Source organism: Pelophylax lessonae (assembly GCF_965119305.1).
Source record: "Pelophylax lessonae genome assembly, chromosome: 6".
Taxonomy (NCBI): domain Eukaryota; kingdom Metazoa; phylum Chordata; class Amphibia; order Anura; family Ranidae; genus Pelophylax; species Pelophylax lessonae.
Window position 1 is genome coordinate 203,453,608 of NC_138773.1, and position 20,134 is coordinate 203,473,741.

At 42.9% G+C, this 20,134-nt stretch overlaps 1 protein-coding gene across 1 annotated transcript in view; it reads right to left on the minus strand.

Moving 5' to 3' along the window:
• The window catches only part of LOC309558703 (uncharacterized protein), a gene marked incomplete at both ends in the record, with an annotated part of 33,701 nt that extends 16,032 nt beyond the window's left edge, over positions 1 to 17,669 (minus strand). The window contains 4 exons of the mRNA XM_082261759.1: positions 13,843 to 14,082; positions 14,225 to 14,467; positions 14,556 to 14,607; positions 17,389 to 17,669. Coding sequence (XP_082117885.1) covers positions 13,843 to 14,082; positions 14,225 to 14,467; positions 14,556 to 14,607; positions 17,389 to 17,669 — 816 coding nt within the window. The remainder of the gene's footprint in view (positions 1 to 13,842; positions 14,083 to 14,224; positions 14,468 to 14,555; positions 14,608 to 17,388) is intronic.
• Between the last annotated feature and the right edge of the window lie 2,465 nt (positions 17,670 to 20,134).

Consider the following 20,134-nt stretch of genomic DNA (forward strand, 5'->3'; position numbering starts at 1 on the left):
AGAATGTGTCAATGTACAGTGCCTGTATGATACAGTGACAACAAACAATTATTATTAGTTCAAATGCATATATGTCTAACAACAAGAGCAGAAAGTGCATGCTAATATGGAACATCAAAGGACATTCAGGGCCGTCACCATAGAGAGATCCACCACCAAACCAATTGGATAGAAAGCTCCCCAGAAAAGACGTCTCACCCGCGGATGTGGAGGGGCATAGGGGGTGGGATAGAGATGTAAGTGTGGTAAGCTAAGGAAGCTTTCACCGCCCGGTAAACAAGAAAGAAAAACTTGTTTGTAGGTCTAACATATATACCTTATTCAGTGTCTGAGATAGACACGTTTGTATAGTCAAAAATGAAAAAGGTTAAGGGCAGGAGGTGTCAAACATGGCGGCCAAGTTGGAGAAATACCCAGCGGGGTAATGATCTGTAGAGATGGAAATCAGACAAGTAGTGCATCTGTGATCCAAAATGCTGTATATTATGTCTCTGTTAAGTGATTAAAAAATAAGCGAAGGGGGGGCTTTACCTGCAAAGATGGAGGATAAGTCCTTCTTGGTAAAGATAGGTAACTAGGGATATGAATAAAGCCCAAGTATGAGCTATTACACTTGTATTACTTAGTCAGAGGGGTGAGGCCAGCCATCACAGACATCTAAATAGCATATGGAGAGATCAACATATTACAAGGTGAAAGGAGAACCCATCTATCATCTGATAACAGGTACGCCAATATGGTTCTGAGTATCTTACCCGCGTGGGACCGCCATGTCCGCACACACCAGTTCCTGAGTGACTGAATGAGACGCTTGTTCCCCCTGTTATGGCCCTCAACCCGACGCCACGCCGCGCATGACGTCACGCGTAACGTGGGCGGGTCAGGTCCTCAACTGCGCGCGCATCCGAAGAGACGCATGCGTAGTGTCGCTCAAACCGGGCCGCAAAGGACAGCCCGGAAAGCGGCCACAACAACGCCGGACGGACAAACAACATCCGGCCAGCGGTGTGTGAGAGGACCACACATCCGCTGAGACGTCTGGAGAACACGCCACCCAGTGGCAGGAGGAAAAACCACACACATGGATAGTGCCCAGGATGTACTTCGATCGCCAAAAGAATCATAGCATGCATGTAAAATATGACAATGGACATGATAAGGAGATAAAGTAATGGCAAAAAAAACACCTATTGATTTTTGTGTAAAATATAAAGTTATAATCCTCAAAGTAAATGGTTATTATAAAGGAAACTTATAGGAAACAATAAGTTCCCCATAGTTTCTACAAAAGGATACCATGTTATGGAGAACTGAAATCCTCCAGCACACGGGAAATTTGACATCATAAAAAATAAAACATATCATAATATTAAGTATTGACTACTACAGCGATTGGAGATATAAAATCCCAGAGAGACATCAACTCGAAAAATGAGTATATAAAGTTTTCAATAATGAGAATAATTGGCAGACTCACCATTCTCCATTATCATCAGGAGAATCTGGAGAATGGTGAGTCTGCCAATTATTCTCATTATTGAAAACTTTATATACTCATTTTTCGAGTTGATGTCTCTCTGGGATTTTATATCTCCAATCGCTGTAGTAGTCAATACTTAATATTATGATATGTTTTATTTTTTATGATGTCAAATTTCCCGTGTGCTGGAGGATTTCAGTTCTCCATAACATGGTATCCTTTTGTAGAAACTATGGGGAACTTATTGTTTCCTATAAGTTTCCTTTATAATAACCATTTACTTTGAGGATTATAACTTTATATTTTACACAAAAATCAATAGGTGTTTTTTTTGCCATTACTTTATCTCCTTATCATGTCCATTGTCATATTTTACATGCATGCTATGATTCTTTTGGCGATCGAAGTACATCCTGGGCACTATCCATGTGTGTGGTTTTTCCTCCTGCCACTGGGTGGCGTGTTCTCCAGACGTCTCAGCGGATGTGTGGTCCTCTCACACACCGCTGGCCGGATGTTGTTTGTCCGTCCGGCGTTGTTGTGGCCGCTTTCCGGGCTGTCCTTTGCGGCCCGGTTTGAGCGACACTACGCATGCGCCTCTTCGGATGCGCGCGCAGTTGAGGACCTGACCCGCCCACGTTACGCGTGACGTCATGCGCAGCGTGGCGTCGGGTTGAGGGCCATAACAGGGGGAACAAGCGTCTCATTCAGTCGATCAGGAACTGGTGTGTGCGGACATGGCGGTCCCACGCGGGTAAGATACTCAGAACCATATTGGCGTACCTGTTATCAGATGATAGATGGGTTCTCCTTTCACCTTGTAATATGTTGATCTCTCCATATGCTATTTAGATGTCTGTGATGGCTGGCCTCACCCCTCTGACTAAGTAATACAAGTGTAATAGCTCATACTTGGGCTTTATTCATATCCCTAGTTACCTATCTTTACCAAGAAGGACTTATCCTCCATCTTTGCAGGTAAAGCCCCCCCTTCGCTTATTTTTTAATCACTTAACAGAGACATAATATACAGCATTTTGGATCACAGATGCACTACTTGTTTGATTTCCATCTCTACAGATCATTACCCCGCTGGGTATTTCTCCAACTTGGCCGCCATGTTTGACACCTCCTGCCCTTAACCTTTTTCATTTTTGACTATACAAACGTGTCTATCTCAGACACTGAATAAGGTATATATGTTAGACCTACAAACAAGTTTTTCTTTCTTGTTTACCGGGCGGTGAAAGCTTCCTTAGCTTACCACACTTACATCTCTATCCCACCCCCTATGCCCCTCCACATCCGCGGGTGAGACGTCTTTTCTGGGGAGCTTTCTATCCAATTGGTTTGGTGGTGGATCTCTCTATGGTGACGGCCCTGAATGTCCTTTGATGTTCCATATTAGCATGCACTTTCTGCTCTTGTTGTTAGACATATATGCATTTGAACTAATAATAATTGTTTGTTGTCACTGTATCATACAGGCACTGTACATTGACACATTCTTATTCCCCTGAAGAAGCGGTGCATCATTGCCCGCGAAACATGTCGGGATTGGTTTAATGCTCATCATTGGACCTATTTATCTTCATTATCATTATTGCCTTATGTTCAATACATTGTTCTTCTTGTATATGTCAAATTATTTGTATCTATGTTGTATTTTTTGTCTTGTATTTTAAAGATGTCATGTCAATAAATATTTCCAGTTTTTAAACTATGTACTTATTATTTTGAACTACCTGGTACCTTTAAAGTCCCACCAGCCCTCCCATTTTTTCGCATCATTATTTGTTTTTCCCTTCCTCTTTCCTTCTCCATTTTCCCTAGTTCCCCACCCTTTTCCTTTATTCCCCCCCCCCCTTTTTTTTTTTTTTTTTTTTTTTTCCCTTCCCCTATCCCCTTTCTTTCTCTCCTTATTTTTATTTTTATCTTCCTTTCCCTCCTTCTCTTTCCTTTTCCCCCCCTTCCTTTCCACCTTTTCCCCTTTCCCCTTTTCTTTCCATCTTTCTTTTTCTCCCTTCCCCTTCTTTTATATGTTTTTCTTCTTTCTCATGTCTTCTTACCCCAGCACCTACCTGTACACCTCAGGTTCCAGCTGTGGGTTTCACCCTTTGGGATACCTTTCCCAGTATAGATTCCATTTTTTAAATTAGCATTAGTACATATTTTCCATGCCAATGCCCACATTTTCATTCCTTTTTGTTTGACAATAGCTTGCCTATTGACCCTCAGAATGGCCAGAATTACCAAACAAGATTTGCTTCTCATGGACTTGCCCTTAACTTCAGGTTCTTCAACTTTTCACCCAGGATTTGTCATGGTCATCATGCATTATATCTGATACGACTCTTTGTCTTAACTAGTTTAACGTGGTATGTTCACAGATTGAACAGGTTAAATGCATTTGAATTGTCTGCTATCACACCACAATAGACCTGAGATTGGACCTGCACTATATTCTCAGGTGTAGTGTACCACATGGTATTGCATTACATTGCTTTGTGGTCCACTACTGGTGGATGCCATTCAAGTGGATGCCATTCAAAATTAACTCTGTAACTTATTGCGTGTTACTGCAATGCAGAAATCTGAATGGACCCTAATACATTTCTCTAAATTAGCTTATTCTATAAAAGAAAATGGTTGGGTATTTAGTCCCGTAAACATTAAGGTTTCAGGATGACATTTAAATAAAAATAGATTGTGTCATGGTTTTTTATTTAATATAATTTATGTGACATAATTTCAGGATCACAGATAATGAGAACAGAGTAGGATATGCAGCTTTTTGTAGCTGTCACTTCTATAGATTTTCTAGTGTTACCATAATAATTTTCACTTATTATCCACTTAACCTCCGGAAGATTTACTCCCCTTCCTGATCAGGCCATTTATTGCAATATGGCACTGCGTTACTTTAACTGACAATCCCATGGTCATGCGAAACTGTACCCATTAAAAAATGTATGTGATTTTTCCCACAAATAGAGCTTTCTTTTGGTGGTATTTGATCACCTCTGCATTTTTTTTTTCCCCTTGTGCTATAAACAAGGATACTGAAGAAAGAAAAGACACTGCTCCAGGTGTATAGTGTGTGGTGATTGCCAGGAGATAGGATATCCAATAGAGTGCTGGCCCCGGCCCGCCTCTGTGGGAACACTTGTAGGAAAAGAAATAGCCGCACATCCAGGGATTCCAATAGGTTTCAAATACCTTTATTTCCAAAAAGTTGCAAGTGATGACACCAAAGACACTAGCATGAAGTCTCGTAGACGCGTTTCACACATACATCTTGTGCTTAATCATTACAATGACTGTAGCTGACTATAGATTTTAAATAGACTGCCCCAATGAAAACAGGTGTACCGGGGGCGGTAACAATCAGCAGTTGTGCACAACTCAATTAATCACCTAACCTCAGCCCCAAAGGGCATCTCAGTGGTGATTTAAATATAAAAATCAAGTTGAAGTTCCAGCCCATCGTGTGTACCGTGAACTCACCCATACACACAAAGACCTGGACCGACAATCACATAGAAAAATGTTTAAAAAAACGTTTTAAAAAAAAACGTTCAAAAAAACGTGTAAAAAGTACCAATGAAAATCATTGGAAAAAATGTGAATACATACAACGTAACAAACAAAGAAGAATAATGACTATAACAAATGTAAGAACCTTTGTATAGTATGTGTATGTACCTGTATGTCGGTATACACCCACACATACCTGAATACACTTCCTACATGAATATACAAAAATACAAAAATAGGTACATAAAATCATTGTGTCTTCCATATGGTGTACTATCACCACAGAAGGATGCATGAACTCGTGCATCCATGTATACATTACAAGGAAACTATCCTCAACACATTAACCATGCGGCAGTGTTGCCAACCCCCCGGAGGGAAATTTACTGGCAGAACGTCCAAAATTTACGGACAGCACCAATTTTTTACGGACACTGAAAAAAGTACCTAAAATAACAATTTTCAGTGCTAAACCGTGCAAATATCAATATTTTAACTATAAACATATAGCTAGTGCTATTAGCAATGTGTTAAAGTTAAACAAAAGTCAAAAAACATATTTCTCAAATTTACATGAAGGTTGGGTTACCATAACCCAGCCAGCACAGAGTTCCCCCTTACATCAGAGTCTGCAGACTCTGGTCAGACATGGTACAGGAGGTGGTCAGAGACGGTACAGGAGGTGGGCAGACACGGCAGACATGGTACAGGAGGTGGGCAGACATGGTACAGGAGGTGGGCAAACACTGCAGACATGGTACAGGAGGTGGGCAAACACTGCGGACATGGTACAGGAGGTGGGCAAACACTGCGGACATGGTACAGGAGGTGGGCAGACACTGCGGACATGGTACAGGAGGTGGGCAGACACTGCGGACATGGTGAAGGGGGTGGGCAGACACTGCGGACATGGTGAAGGGGGTGGGCAGACACTGCAGACATGGTGAAGGGGGTGGGCAGACACTGCAGACATGGTGAAGGGGGTGGTCAGACACTGCGGGCATGGTGAAGGGGGTGGTCAGAGACTGCGGCATGGTACAGGGGGTGGTCAGAGACTGCGGACATGGTACAGGGGGTGGTCAGAGACTGCGGACATGGTACAGGGGGTGGTCAGAGACTGCGGACATGGTACAGGGGGTGGTCAGAGACTGCGGACATGGTACAGGGGGTGGTCAGAGACTGCGGACATGGTACAGGGGGTGGTCAGAGACTGCGGACATGGTACAGGGGTGGTCAGAGACTGCGGACATGGTACAGGAGGTGGTCAGAGACTGCGGACATGGTACAGGGGGTGGTCAGAGACTGCGGTCATGGCACAGGGGGTGGTCAGAGACTGCAGAGATGGTACAGGGGGTGGTCAGAGACTGCGGTCATGGCACAGGGGGTGGTCAGAGACTGCGGTCATGGCACAGGGGGTGGTCAGAGACTGCGGTCATGGCACAGGGGGGTGGTCAGAGACTGCGGAGATGGTACAGGGGGTGGTCAGAGACTGCGGTCATGGCACAGGGGGTGGTCAGAGACTGCGGTCATGGCACAGGGGGTGGTCAGAGACTGCGGTCATGGCACAGGGGGTGGTCAGAGACTGCGGTCATGGCACAGGGGGTGGTCAGAGACTGCGGTCATGGCACAGGGGGTGGTCAGAGACTGCGGTCATGGCACAGGGGGTGGTCAGAGACTGCGGTCATGGCACAGGGGGGTGGTCAGAGACTGCGGAGATGGTACAGGGGGTGGTCAGAGACTGCGGTCATGGCACAGGGGGTGGTCAGAGACTGCGGTCATGGCACAGGGGGTGGTCAGAGACTGCGGTCATGGCACAGGGGGTGGTCAGAGACTGCGGTCATGGCACAGGGGGTGGTCAGAGACTGCGGTCATGGCACAGGGGGTGGTCAGAGACTGCGGTCATGGCACAGGGGGTGGTCAGAGACTGCAATCATGGTACAGGGGGTGGTCAGAGCCTGCGTGGACAATGGAAGTGCCCTCCTCACCCCCTCACAGTAGTTTCTTCCTCTGTCCCCCTTACCTTAGCTCTCCACATCAGTGTCCTCCTCCTAAGTCCCCTTCACCTCTCCATAGCAATATCAGTGACATTACTGCAGAGTGAAGCTGTGTGACACTGCCTGTGGAGAGGTGAAGGGGGCACAGGAGCAGGACACTGATGTCCTCTGCCCCCTGACTCATCTCTCTACTACTTCAGTGTACTGAGTGTCTGAGCCTCGGTGGCTCAGAACCCCACTCACCAGACCAGTCCTCCTGCTCTTCTGTGTGCTCTCTCTGCCTCTGCTGTCGCAGCCTGTCTGCTCTGTCCACTCCACTCCACCATCCAGCGGCATCTTCTAGAGTTCTAGTTCTTGTCCACACTCCACAGCTGCGCAGGAGCACAGACTCCACTCCATACTGCTGGCGCAGCGCCTGGCGGCCGGCGGGAAAATTTAAATGACGGCGGGGGGCGGAGGCAGGGGCGGGCGCAGGCGGGCCGTGGCACTCGTCCGGCGACGATCATCATCCAGTGCGAGTCTGCATCTCTCTGCGAGTGCGAGAGAGCTCGGGGATCTTCGGAACTGCGCGCCGCGCACGCGCAGTTCTGACAGTGCCGCCGCCGCCATAGATTTACGGGCACTTTTCTCCTGCTACGGGCATTTACGGGCAGGAGAAAAGTGCCCTGTTTTTACGGGCTGTCCGTAAATCTACGGGCGGTTGGCAACACTGCCATGCGGACACATGTAATCCACCTAAAAGGAGAATAAACCATAATGTAAAGTATACACAAAAAAATAGTTTATGGAAATGTGCCCATACAGAAATGTATGTGGATAACGGAACAATAGCATGATCATAAATATGGATCTTATAAAAATACTGTAAAAATACATGGCATAGAGCAATGTGAAAAAAAGGAAAAAGGAACAGGGAAGGGAGGATGGGGGAGGGGAAAGGGTGAGAAAGGGGGGGGGGAATAGGAAGAGGGGGAAGAAAAAGAGGGGAGCTGCCACAACACATGACTGGATATGTTATCAGATCTAAAAAGGTACCTGGATCGCAGAATGGTGGGGGAAAAGCAACCACTAAATTTACTCATAAAAATGGCTAACATCCCACTCAAAGTTGAGTCTGAGCGGGATGCGACTCTGCAAATGGAAAATCCAAAATACTTCCTTACGACAAAGGGATCGAAAGGCATCGCCCCCTCGCTTAGGTGTCCTGACCTTTTCAATGACTTGAACCCGCATGGCTGTTTTATCCCCATTGTGGCACCCATTAAAATGTCTGGCCACATTGGTGGACAAATTTTTCTCTATGCTATAAATGTGTTGCTGGAACCGGTCCCTGAGCTGTCTCGTGGTCCTGCCTACATATTGCATTTTACAAATAGCACATGTGATTAAATAAATTATGTAACTGGTATTGCAATTGAAGAAGAACTAATGCCATACACTTTATGACTAACGGAGGACCTAAAGGTGGTACCATTCTGGATATGACCACAACAGGCACATCCCACAGCCCCACACTTGTAATTCCCTTTGCAGTGTAACCATGTAACTGATTGGGAAACCTTAGTGTTGAAAAAGCTGTGAGCCAGGGAACACGCTAGAGATGGAGCTCTACTTGAGACAACATTCATCCCTCCCTTCAAGATCTTGGAACAGATATCGTCAGAAAATAAAATAGGCAGATGCCTGTTGAAGATCTGTTTTATTGTATTAAATTCATTACTGAAGGGGGTGGAAAGTGTAAGCTGGTAACTTTTGTGGATGCCATTCAAGTGGATGCCATTCAAAATTAACTTTGTAACTTATTGCGTGTTACTGCAATGCATAAATCTGAATGGACCCTAATACATTTCTCTAAATTAGCTTATTCTATAAAAGAAAATGGTTGGGTATTTAGTCCCGTAAACATTAAGGTTTCAGGATGACATTTTAATAAAAATAGATTGTGTCATGGTTTTTTATTTAATATAATTTATGTGACATCATTTCAGGATCACAGATAATGAGAACAGAGTAGGATATGCAGCTTTTTGTAGCTGTCACTTCTATAGATTTTCTAGTGTTACCATAATAATTTTCACTTATTATCCACTTAACCTCCGGAAGATTTACTCCCCTTCCTGATCAGGCCATTTATTGCAATATGGCACTGCATTACTTTAACTGACAATCCCATGGTCATGCGAAACTGTACCCATAAAAAATGTATGTGATTTTTCTCACAAATAGAGCTTTCTTTTGGTGGTATTTGATCACCTCTGCGTTTTTTTCCCCTTGTGTCATAAACAAAGAATGACCGACAATTGTGAAAAAAACAAAACAATATTTTTTACTTTCTGCTCTTAATCACATTCAATAAAAATGTTTTAAAAAATCTATTTTTATTTCCATGGCCAATACATATTCTGCTACATACTGTTTCTTTTTTTAAAAACAAAAGCCCAATAAGCCTTTTATTGATTGGTTTGCGCAAAAGTTAAAGTTATAGTGTCTACAAACTATGGATTATTTTTAAAAAATTTTTATTTTATCACATTTTTTTTACTAGTAATGCCGGTGATCAGTGACTTATAGCAGGACTGTGATATTGCAGCAGACAAATCAGACACCTAACTAACACTTTTGACACATTTTTGGGGACCAGTGACATTACTACATTGATCAGTGCTATAAATGTGCACTGTCACTGTACTAATGACACTGGCAGGGAAGGGGTTAACATCAGGGGCGATCAAAGGATTACCTGTGTGCCTAGCTAATGTTTCAGTGTAGTGCTTTTACTAGTGGAAGGCATGGATTCTGCTTTACAGAAACACGGGATCCATACCTTCTGTACGAACAGAATGGCAATCTGCCTTGTTTACATAGGCAGACTGCAATTCTATCAGGGTACAAAATGATCAGTGGGTGTAAAATCACAGAGGGAGCAAACCGCCCCAGCGCTTACTCAGGCCCGATACTGGAAAGTGCTTGATTACGGGGTACTGATATATATATGTGATAATGCGCATCGCGGCTGCCCTGTAGCAGTAAATCTGCTATGGGGCGGTCGGCAAGTGGTAAAACAAGAGCTCTCAGGATAATTAGCAGGCTAACATATTAAGGCCTCATGTACACTACAGCTCCTAAACTTTGGGAGCAGTTGGGCGTTTTTTTTCAACAGCCCCTCTATGTTATCTTATGTGTACATGTACACTTAGTCGTTTATAGTAGTTTAGAGGCAGTTGAGATTACTGGCATTTTTTTGAAAGCAGAAAAATTCAGGACTGTAGTTTACTGACATTTCAAACGCCAAATGTTTGTAACTTCATGTAACTGTGGTAAACGGTATGTTTGCGTTTTAAGCGTTTTTAAAGGGGAAAAGAACTCTGATAATTTTTGAACATATAAAAATGTTGAAAAAACAAAGATGTCACTACATGCTATTGCCTGCATCAATGGATGAGTCCAGTAGCGACATACGCTGGTCCTCTCACGCAATTTTCTATGTCTTCAGAGCCTTGGCAACAGAAATATAAGCAGCATTTCCTCACACATGCTCATGATGGGATCCATGGTGAATACACAAAAAATAAGACCACTATCTGCAAGCACACTGCACTCTCTGCTGCTGCTCTCTTCTCACAGAATGGCTGAAATAATTAATAGTTTACTTGTTTTTTATGCATTGTGGGCATTTGGGAGGGTCTCCTGAGATTTTCTTTAATAAATGCTTCAAAACGCTCATAACTGCTGCTCATAACTGCTGGTATGTAAAAGCTGTAAAAGGGACATTTTTCACTGTCGGTTTCTAGCTGTCAAGTTTCCAGTGTTCAGAAAAGGTTTTCATCCACCGTGTGTACATGAGCCCTAACTATTGCTGTATAAACAATTTTTGATAAAAAAAAAAAAAAAAAAATACAATGTTGGACTTTTCAATTCTTGACCAAAACACAACATAAAACAGTAGGAAGAGGAAAATGCATCCGACGAAAATATACTATTATTTGAGATACAAAGATAAAATAGCTAAACAATGACAAAAAAATACAGTGATGGTGCATGTGTAACATTGATGCAAGTCAAGCTGATGTTGTTTACATCTGTATTTTTAGATGTATTACAGCCCACCTATGAGTTCCCTATCAAAATGGGGGTTTTAACATTTTTATTTTATTTTGTACGTTGATTAAAAGTATGCTTTTGAGGGGGCACATTTTGCTTTTCTTAGGGTTTTATGCTGTGTTTTAGCCAAGAATAGCTCAATAGTGTAGTATTTTTATATATAGATTGTTATATATATGTAGCACCCTACAGGTAGGTGCTAGGTAAAATATATAGTGGGCCTTGTCTGCCTAACAGCAGGGCTGTGATTTGTTAGGTAGGGTGTCAGGACTTCCAGATGTGCCTGCTGAGGGGAGAAGTATCCCCACTGGCTCCTGTGAGAGGTTTCTCATAGGGCAGTGTGGGAAGCCCAATCAGGGGACACATCCCAGCTTGCAACTACCCCAGAAGGCAGATTAGGCTGCAAAGGATTCTGGGGGTGGGTAAAAGTTTAGGGGAAATGCGTGGCAGGTTGTCTTTGGCGGGAGCAGAGTCCCAGGAAGGAGAGTGCGGCTGTCTCTCCTTCTGTCTGAGGAAGGTGGATGTCTCGGGGTGTCGCCTGAGTATCCAGAGAATGCTGAGTTGAGCTGAGGGGATACGGTGTGCCTAGAGCCAGTGGAGAGAGAGAGGGGTCCAGTCCCAGGAATGCCTACACAGGTCGTGAGTACTGAGGATTGCCCCTGGGGGTTCGCCTGAAGTTAGAGGGGACCACTCCGGAAGATGTTCTGGGATCCAGTGTCAGCTAGCTATAAAGGGGGTACCTAGGGTGAGGACCCTGAAGTTGTAAAGGGGGCACCGGCAGTCTGGGCCCCGAATTGTACAGAGAGTGTCAGTAAAGCGACAGTTACACAGAGTTCTACAATATACTGCCTCAAGCTGTACCAAGCGGGGGTAAGTATTTAGTGGCTTCCACAGCGCAGCAGTGTCAGGAGTTCTACAGCTCTCAGCCTTGGATCTACAGGACTATAAGTCAGGGATTCAACACTTCTATGGTTATACAGAGTGTTCTCAGAGTCAGTGAGCATTGGCTGGCGCCGGCTGGCATTAAGGAAGCGCCAACGGGCATTTTTCAGTAACAAAGCCCCACATGTAATTAGTTCAAGCCTCAAGGAGTATCCCACTCATTCCCTTCTCCCATCCCCTTTAAATTAAATAAAAACCACAAACAAAGATTCCGGAGTTGTCGCTGCTTCAGTTATCACACCCAGGGACACAGCCCACATGGGCTGGAGGGAGTACTGGTTCTAATGGCAGACCCACATCAGGCTACAGGCCCCTGGAAACCTTGCTACATATATATATATATATATATATATATATACATATACATATACATATACATATATACATATATATATGATCAGGGAAAATTATTGCAATTTACTACAATAGAGAAAGCATAATATAACACATTTGTTTGATGGATAATTTAAAATTCTCCTATGAATGTATATTATTTTTGAGTTTAGGGTACTTCAGTACTGTATGGTAACCCCACAGAGGGAGAAATTATCCTGGGCGGAGGAACTCTGTAAGTTGTTTAATTCTTATCTATCTATCTATCTTACTTTTTAAGAAAAAATGGTTGGTCCTAGTGATTGATCCCAGTTCTTATCCTGGTCTCTCTAACAAAAGTTGTACATATAAGTCAAGGTAATTATCTGCAAATGGATTAGCATTTGTATCTAGTCTATTAAATTTGAGTGATTTTCAACATCCCCAGAGGCATTTTACATGAATCTAGAAAAACGGAATGACTGAACCAGGAAAGCTTTTCTTCATTTGTCCCACAGTGTGATTTGTTGAATGAGAATGGTGCTATATTTGCTCTAGAAACTCAGAGAATCTCCCTACCCAAATCTCAGGGGCAGACTGGCAACTTTAAGCCCAGTGGGCAATAACCAACCAGAGGCCCATGGTGCAGCAACTCGGCCACGCTCTCACTCTCCCTCTTCCCATCCTCCTCCTGACCCCCATTCCAGGCTGAAGCCCTGCTCCAGGTACTCTCTACTCACCGGCTGAATTTGGGTTCCCAACCTGGCCAGCAGGGGGCAACTGGAGGGAGCTGGGACAGCTTAGTTAGGGCTGGCGAGGGGACCATGGAACTGGCTTCTGCTCAGACACAGTTTACACCATCCATGCTGCGGAGGGAGGCCTGCGCTCCGTCCTTGTCTTCATCCTGCACTCAGTAGGTCAGTGGCAGAGACTTTTTTCTTCTTTTCACCAGGAATCATTTAGGCATGTCTGTGGCAGAAGTGGCGCAGCATTTTAACAGGACATTGGAGTGGCCCAGGTGGCAATTGCCCCCCTGTCCCCTGGCCCAGTCCTCCCCTGCTGAATCTTGCCTGGAGATTTCACCGAGCAGACATGTAAATGTACTTTAGACCTTTTGAAACACACATAAAACAGTAGGTAGTAGTCAAGTCACTTATATTGCCACAGGAATTTGCTCACTTTAAATAAGGACATCATCTTCTGTACACCCAGACAAGTAAATTATACCAAACAGCCATAAACAACCACAAACATCATGGAGATGTGGATTAAAGATGTTTTTTTAGATCAGCAGACTAACTGCACTAACAATATAGACTAGTTCGCTATTGTGCTTTTTCATGGTCTCATAAGAATAAAACTATGCAAACACAGAGAAAAGTTTACATTACAGTAAAGTTTTATTCAAGTTTAGGTGGTGATACATTTGTATTTTTATGTTTAAAACTGATGCTGGACACGTTTAAAAGAACCAATCCTAGAGTTAGGAGCTCCCCAGTCAGTGTATCTCCTGTACTCTCCAGGTCTCAGGTAATACTGACGTCCTCTGTAGTTGGGCTCCTCATAGAACATCCAGTATCCATCATGTACATTGCAGGAGTGGATATCATTGTAGCGGAACTGCTCGTAAACATGAGGACAATCTTCAGTGAACTCCATCATCTGTCCTTTAAAGTCTTCTTTCTCATAGACACTTAATCTGAAGGGTCCACGGTGCTGTATTAAATAAAATGCGTTATGTCAATTTCTGTTGCTTGAGAAATATGGCACAGTTTTGGAGCAAATAAAACAAACTGCAAGATTCATTTGACATTCCAAAATATTACTGAGCATATTTTTCAAATAAAGTAAAATATACCTGTGGGGTCAAGCGGCAGGATCTGATAGAGTCATTGTAGCCCAACCATTGCTGGAAATCAGGATATTCTCCCTTCCTCAAAAAGTACTGGTTTCCTTTGTAGTTGGGATGTTCATACAGGATCCAGTTCCCATTCTCCACTCGGATGGAGTTACAGCGATTGAAGTATGTAGACAAGTCAGAGGAATCAGAGTTGCACTCATAGGAGCGACCCTGGAAGTTTTTGTCCTCGTAGAAGACGATCTATAGACAGACAGTGACATGTATTCAATATCATTTTCAAAACTCGTGAATGGTATATACATTATAAAGTATTATACTTTGCGTATACCTTGCATATAACATGCTTAATATTAGTTTCAGAACTCTGACTGCTTTGGTTGCTGTTTAAAAATATTTAAAATGCACTACAATAGGTCATCTAGCTATGTGCAGAAAATCCTTAGAAAAAGATAATTTTAATTCTTTACAGTACAAATACCAGCCTGTATTCTGCCATAAAAATTAAAAAGTAACGTACCTTAACCATTTTGACTGGAGATGTGACCCAGGAGCTGTGAACAGTGAACTGTGAGCTGTTTCAGAGTTGGAGCGACAACTCTTTTATATACCTCTTTCTGCTGATGTTGCAGAAAGTCAATGATGCTGACTGTTTTCTGTTAGCTATAGAATATGTATAGGTCTTTTGTCGTATTTGTGCACACAACTCACTTTCATTGACCTGTTGTATATTTGCAACTGCTCCAGAGGTCATAGGTGAAAACATTCTTTTCAAACTAACGTTATTTAAAACAATAAAAAGTACGCCAAGAAGGATTTCTCTTGATATTCACTGGCGTTGCTCTTGGAGTTACACAATCACTATAATAGACTTTTAATATATTGGAGACTTCTTTTAGAATTTCACTATGTATGAAGATTTTATTTACAGTATATATTTATATGTTTCTATGCTCATTTATACACAGTGTATTTTATATGTAAGTTATGTTGGTCTTTGTCAGTACACAACTATTTCATTTTTAGATTTATTGTTTATATGTGGAACAAGTGTTGGTGTCAGCAGTGGTAGTAAGTAAAGGGATCTGCGTGGTTTTCTTTTATATGTATTGTAGCACTGTCCCTGTAGGGCTTGCTGTGTGATGACTTCTTGGGTTTCCTCATTGCAGACAGTCATTAGGGGACAGTTTAGTCATCCATCCTTACTCCCAGTTGCTCGTTACTCAATAAACAGTCCAGGGGATTTGGTTTTTGGTATTTATTGTGGGACTTGGATGGGAGAAGGGAATAGTAGGATACTCCAACTTGAACTATTCACAATAGATAAGGACAACTCTCACTTGGCTTTACCAGGTTATTTGTGGAAGCAGACAAACTGCTTTAATCATACTGCCACTTTTAAGGAAAAATGAAGTCCTCTTGCTCTGTCTAGCAGCAGACTTGATGCAAATACATTATCTTCAGGACCAGTGGTGGCTCGTGCTCCAAATTTTTTTTTTTGGGGGGGGGGGCGCAAACAGAAAAATGTAATAGGCATTGCTTTGCGGCAAAAAACGCTGTAATCAATTGCGTGACTTTGAGGTCGCTAAAGTGTGAAAGGGGCCTTCAGTAATTAAGGTATAGTGTGCCCCCTTTCAATGCAGAGAGACCAGCGTGCCCCCTTTCAATGCAGAGAGACCAGCGTGCCCCCTTTCAATGCAGAGTGACCAGCGTGCCTCCTTTTAATGCAGAGTGACCAGCGTGCCCCCTTTCAATGCACAGAGACCAGCGTGTCTCCTTTCAATGTACAGTGACCGGCATGCCCCCTTTCAATGCAGTGACCAGCGTACATGCCCACTTCAATGCAGTGACCAGCGTACATGCCCCCTTCAATGCAGTGACCAGCGTACATGCCCCCTTCAATGCAGTGACCAGTGTACATGCCCCCTTCAATGCAGAGATCAGCGTGCGTGCCCCCTATAATGCAGTGACCAGCATACATTCCCCCAATGTAGAGATTAGTGTGCATGCCCCCTTCAATGCAGTGACCAGCATACATTCCCCCAATGCAGAGATCAGCGTGCATGCCCCCTTCAATGCAGTGACCAGCATACATTCCCCCAATGCAGAGATCAGCGTGCGTGCCCCCTTCAATGCAGTGACAAGCATACATTTCCCCAATGCAGAGATCAGCATGCGTGCCCCCTTCAATGCAGTAACCAGCATACATTCCCCCAATGCAGAGATCAGTGTGCGTGCCCCCTTCAATGCAGTGACCAGCATACATTCCCCCAATGCAGAGATCAGCGTGCGTAGCCCCTTCAATGCAGTGACCAGCATACATATTTTAGTAATATTCCTTCCCCCTGTTTTTCCTCCTAATCTGATACCTTATGGGCAGTGCATAGATCACCGCTTCTTTGAGGTAAAGTGCTATGCTAACTTAGCATAGCACTTTACCTGTGTACAATGTAATTGGCCTGGCCTGCACTGTCTTATATTGTGTACACTGCTAAGCAGGCTGCTGGCCTGGCACTATATATTTATTATTATTAATAGTAAATGGCAAAGAAGTGGTGGATATTTGTCTATTCCTAAATGAAGGATTGCTAACACTGGTTCAGGGGGTACTAAAATTCCCATGAGGTCTGCAATAATACTGAATATTTTCCTCCAGAAGCTAGATAAGTTCTTACACTGCCAAACTATTTGAAATATCATGCCAGAATTACCACAATCTCTCCAGCAAAGTGAGGCGTGGGAAAGGAAAATTTTGGCAAGTTGGTATGGGGTACTATACCACCGAGCCAAAATATTCTGTGTAAGCTCCCAGTGGTTAATACAGTGAGATGTTGTGTAATTGTATCAGAGCGATATGGTCCATTGTTCAGAAGTTGAAGGCCCTATTTAGATCTGTTTCCTATGCTACCATGGGTGTAGATTTTATGAACTTTTGTTTGTATTGATGTGTGTTGTATAATACAGAAATGCCTCTACAATTGCTTTTTGTGGCTGTGTAGAAATGCCACACCTGCGTATTTAGGTAAATCGAGGGAAGGGTTTTTTTTAGACAGAAAAGAAGTAACGCGCGTTTATAAAACTGGCTAGTGTTAGAGAGGTTGTATTGAGCTAGCAATGATTTTATTGGCTTGGGGCATTCCTGCTCCATAAGGTCAACAACCTACCTAATACCCTTTTCAGCCCATTGAGTAACAGAGCAATAAGGGAGTAGAATTTCCAATGTTTCAATTGGTACCTCAAGTCTGGTGACCGAGGGGTCTTGTTTAGATTGAAGAAGTAAGTGCCTCCAAGTCAGAATTGAGGGCTTGGCTGTTGGAGGAAAAGTGGTCAAGGCGAGCTTCTTCCATGCATCTGCCAAAATTAGAAGTTTCATGTTATGTACTTTAGCGCATACTTCTTCAATACCAACCCACAGGGCTTCACATGGAGGTCCAAAATTTTCCATTGAGTCGTATTGACCCGTGAGTATTTGGTACTCTTTTGAGTCCATATTTTATTGAATCTCTTCAATCCTCTTACCTTTTATTACTTATTCCAACATATTGTTTCTTTGTAGATACATTTTGAATACAATGATCTCTGAAGAAGGGAGTTTAGCTCTCGAAACGCGTCAGTTCATGATACAGTATATTCTACCACTATGGAACCCCAATATGATAAGGCCACTTTTGTAACCAAGCTGTAACACCAAGATATATGCCAATATGTGATGTACCACTTTCTACGTTGTATATGGTTTACTAATTACATTTTAGCTATTGAGCTACGTCATGTGATACCGCACACATGACATCATTGTTATATTATGTTTACACAATACAATAAAGAATTAATGTTACTTCATTTACCCAATTGTATATTTTATTGATCTCCAGCCACTAGCACATACCTCATTTAAAGTCCCGTGGGCCAAAACTCTTTTGCTTTCAACCCACATGGCTTCAGTTGGGGACATAAAACAGTGTTTATTTGTGTTAGCATGGTGGCTAAGTAATAATCCCATAGTAATGTCTGGTAGGCCTATTCCGCCTGCTTTTCTGTGTTGAATGAGATGTCTATGGGAGCAATGCGCTCTTAGACCCTGCCAAAAGAAATGTTTAAGCGTTTATTGGAGCTCAGACAAATGAGAAATTTTAAGCGCTATTGGAAGGGTACGGAAAATGTACAACATTTTAAAAGAGGTGATTTTTCCCACCCAGGATAGTTTTTTTTTTTTTTATAAGGGACAGGTCTTTACAGATGTCTGAAAGAAGAGTTTTGATGTTAACCTCTGCTTGCTGGGACATTTTGGCAGTGAGTATGATGCCTAAGTACAGGATAAACGTTTCTGCCCAGGCATAGGGAAGCAACAGCTTTAAATGGTTGTAAGCATGTAAGCTAAGGCCAAGGTCTAAGATTAGGGACTTACTGAAGTTAACCTTGTAATATGAAAGGGTACTGAAATGAGCAAGTATGTCATGAGCTAAGGGTAGCGAGATGGTGGGGTTGGATAGTAGGAGTATGAAATCGTCTGCGAATAAGTTGATGACATGGGTTTTCTGTTGGAATTTAAAGCCTGACATGTGTGGATGAGACTGCACAGAGCGGAGGGGTGGGGGTGGTTCTCCATTTCCTTGTTGCCTCGTCTTTCTAATGAACGCCTACTCATTAAACAATTAGACCCTACAGCTGATTTCCTTTGCCAGCAAGAATTAGCAGATGCCTGTCTATGGAAATCTTTGGTTCGCCTGAGTCTCGTGAACTGGCGTCTGGGTACTGAACTCAACCAACTCTTGTGGTGACAGCTATCAACAGGCTTTTTTTTGCACATGTCTATTGGAGATTAATCTGAAGGCACCCAGCTCATCCACTTACCCTTAAGCTTACTAGACCCCTAGACCATAAGGCCTATAGGGGTCCACAACATCCGGTAAGTTGATTCACGTGTGGGGTACAAGGGCATGTGTGGATTTCATTTGTTGAGCACTTGGGAACACACTTCTGTTTCAAGTTTTCAAAGTGGACTTTTTTTGGTTCTGTCAGCACGGAATTATATTTGGACACTTTATTTGGACACTTTGATTTGGATTTATTCACTGATTTGATTGCTTAAGATTGTGTGATATATATAATAATAATTTTTTTGGACACTTTATATCACTAGTTATTTAAGATAATTCAAAAATATTTTCACTGTTATAGCGCTGTGTTTATATATTCACTTAAGATGAGACCGGATAGCCTCTGCCAAGGGCTCCATCATCAGGTTGAAGATGGATGGAGAGGGTGGGCATCCCTGGAGGGTTCCATTCATGATTGTGAAGAGTTTCGACAAAAGGCCAGAGGTAAAGCCTTTGGCAGAGGGGTTAGAGTAAAGGGCAAGGATGGCAGACAGGAATTGACCCTGGGAACCAAATTTATGTAGAACAGCCTTCATATATCCTCAGTGGAGTCTATCAAACGCCTTCTCTGCATCAATAGAAAGAAGCAGAAGCAGAGAAGGTGTTTTGCTCAATTCAGCATAATGGATAATGTTTAACAGGCGTCTGGTGGTGTCTGAGGCTTGATGCCCTTTGGTGAATCCCATTTGGTCCTGTTTCACTAGTGATGGAATTATGTCAAAAAGTCTATTGGCTAGTATTTTGGCATAAATTTTAATGTCCATATTTAACAGTGAGATAGGACGGAAGTTGGCTGGCACATCAGGGGATTTGCTTGGTTTGGGAAGTGTGATGACGTAAACTTTGAGCATTTCCGCTGGAAAAGCGCCGAAAGCCATGGCTTTATTGAATACAGGGAGCAAGTAGGGAATTAATATATGTCTAAAATGTTATAGTACGGTATAATTCTTTGGTGGAAACTGTGGCATTTAGTGCTTTTAGGTGAGATTCAGATAAAGAAGGTAAATTAATTTTGGTCAAGAATTTGTCT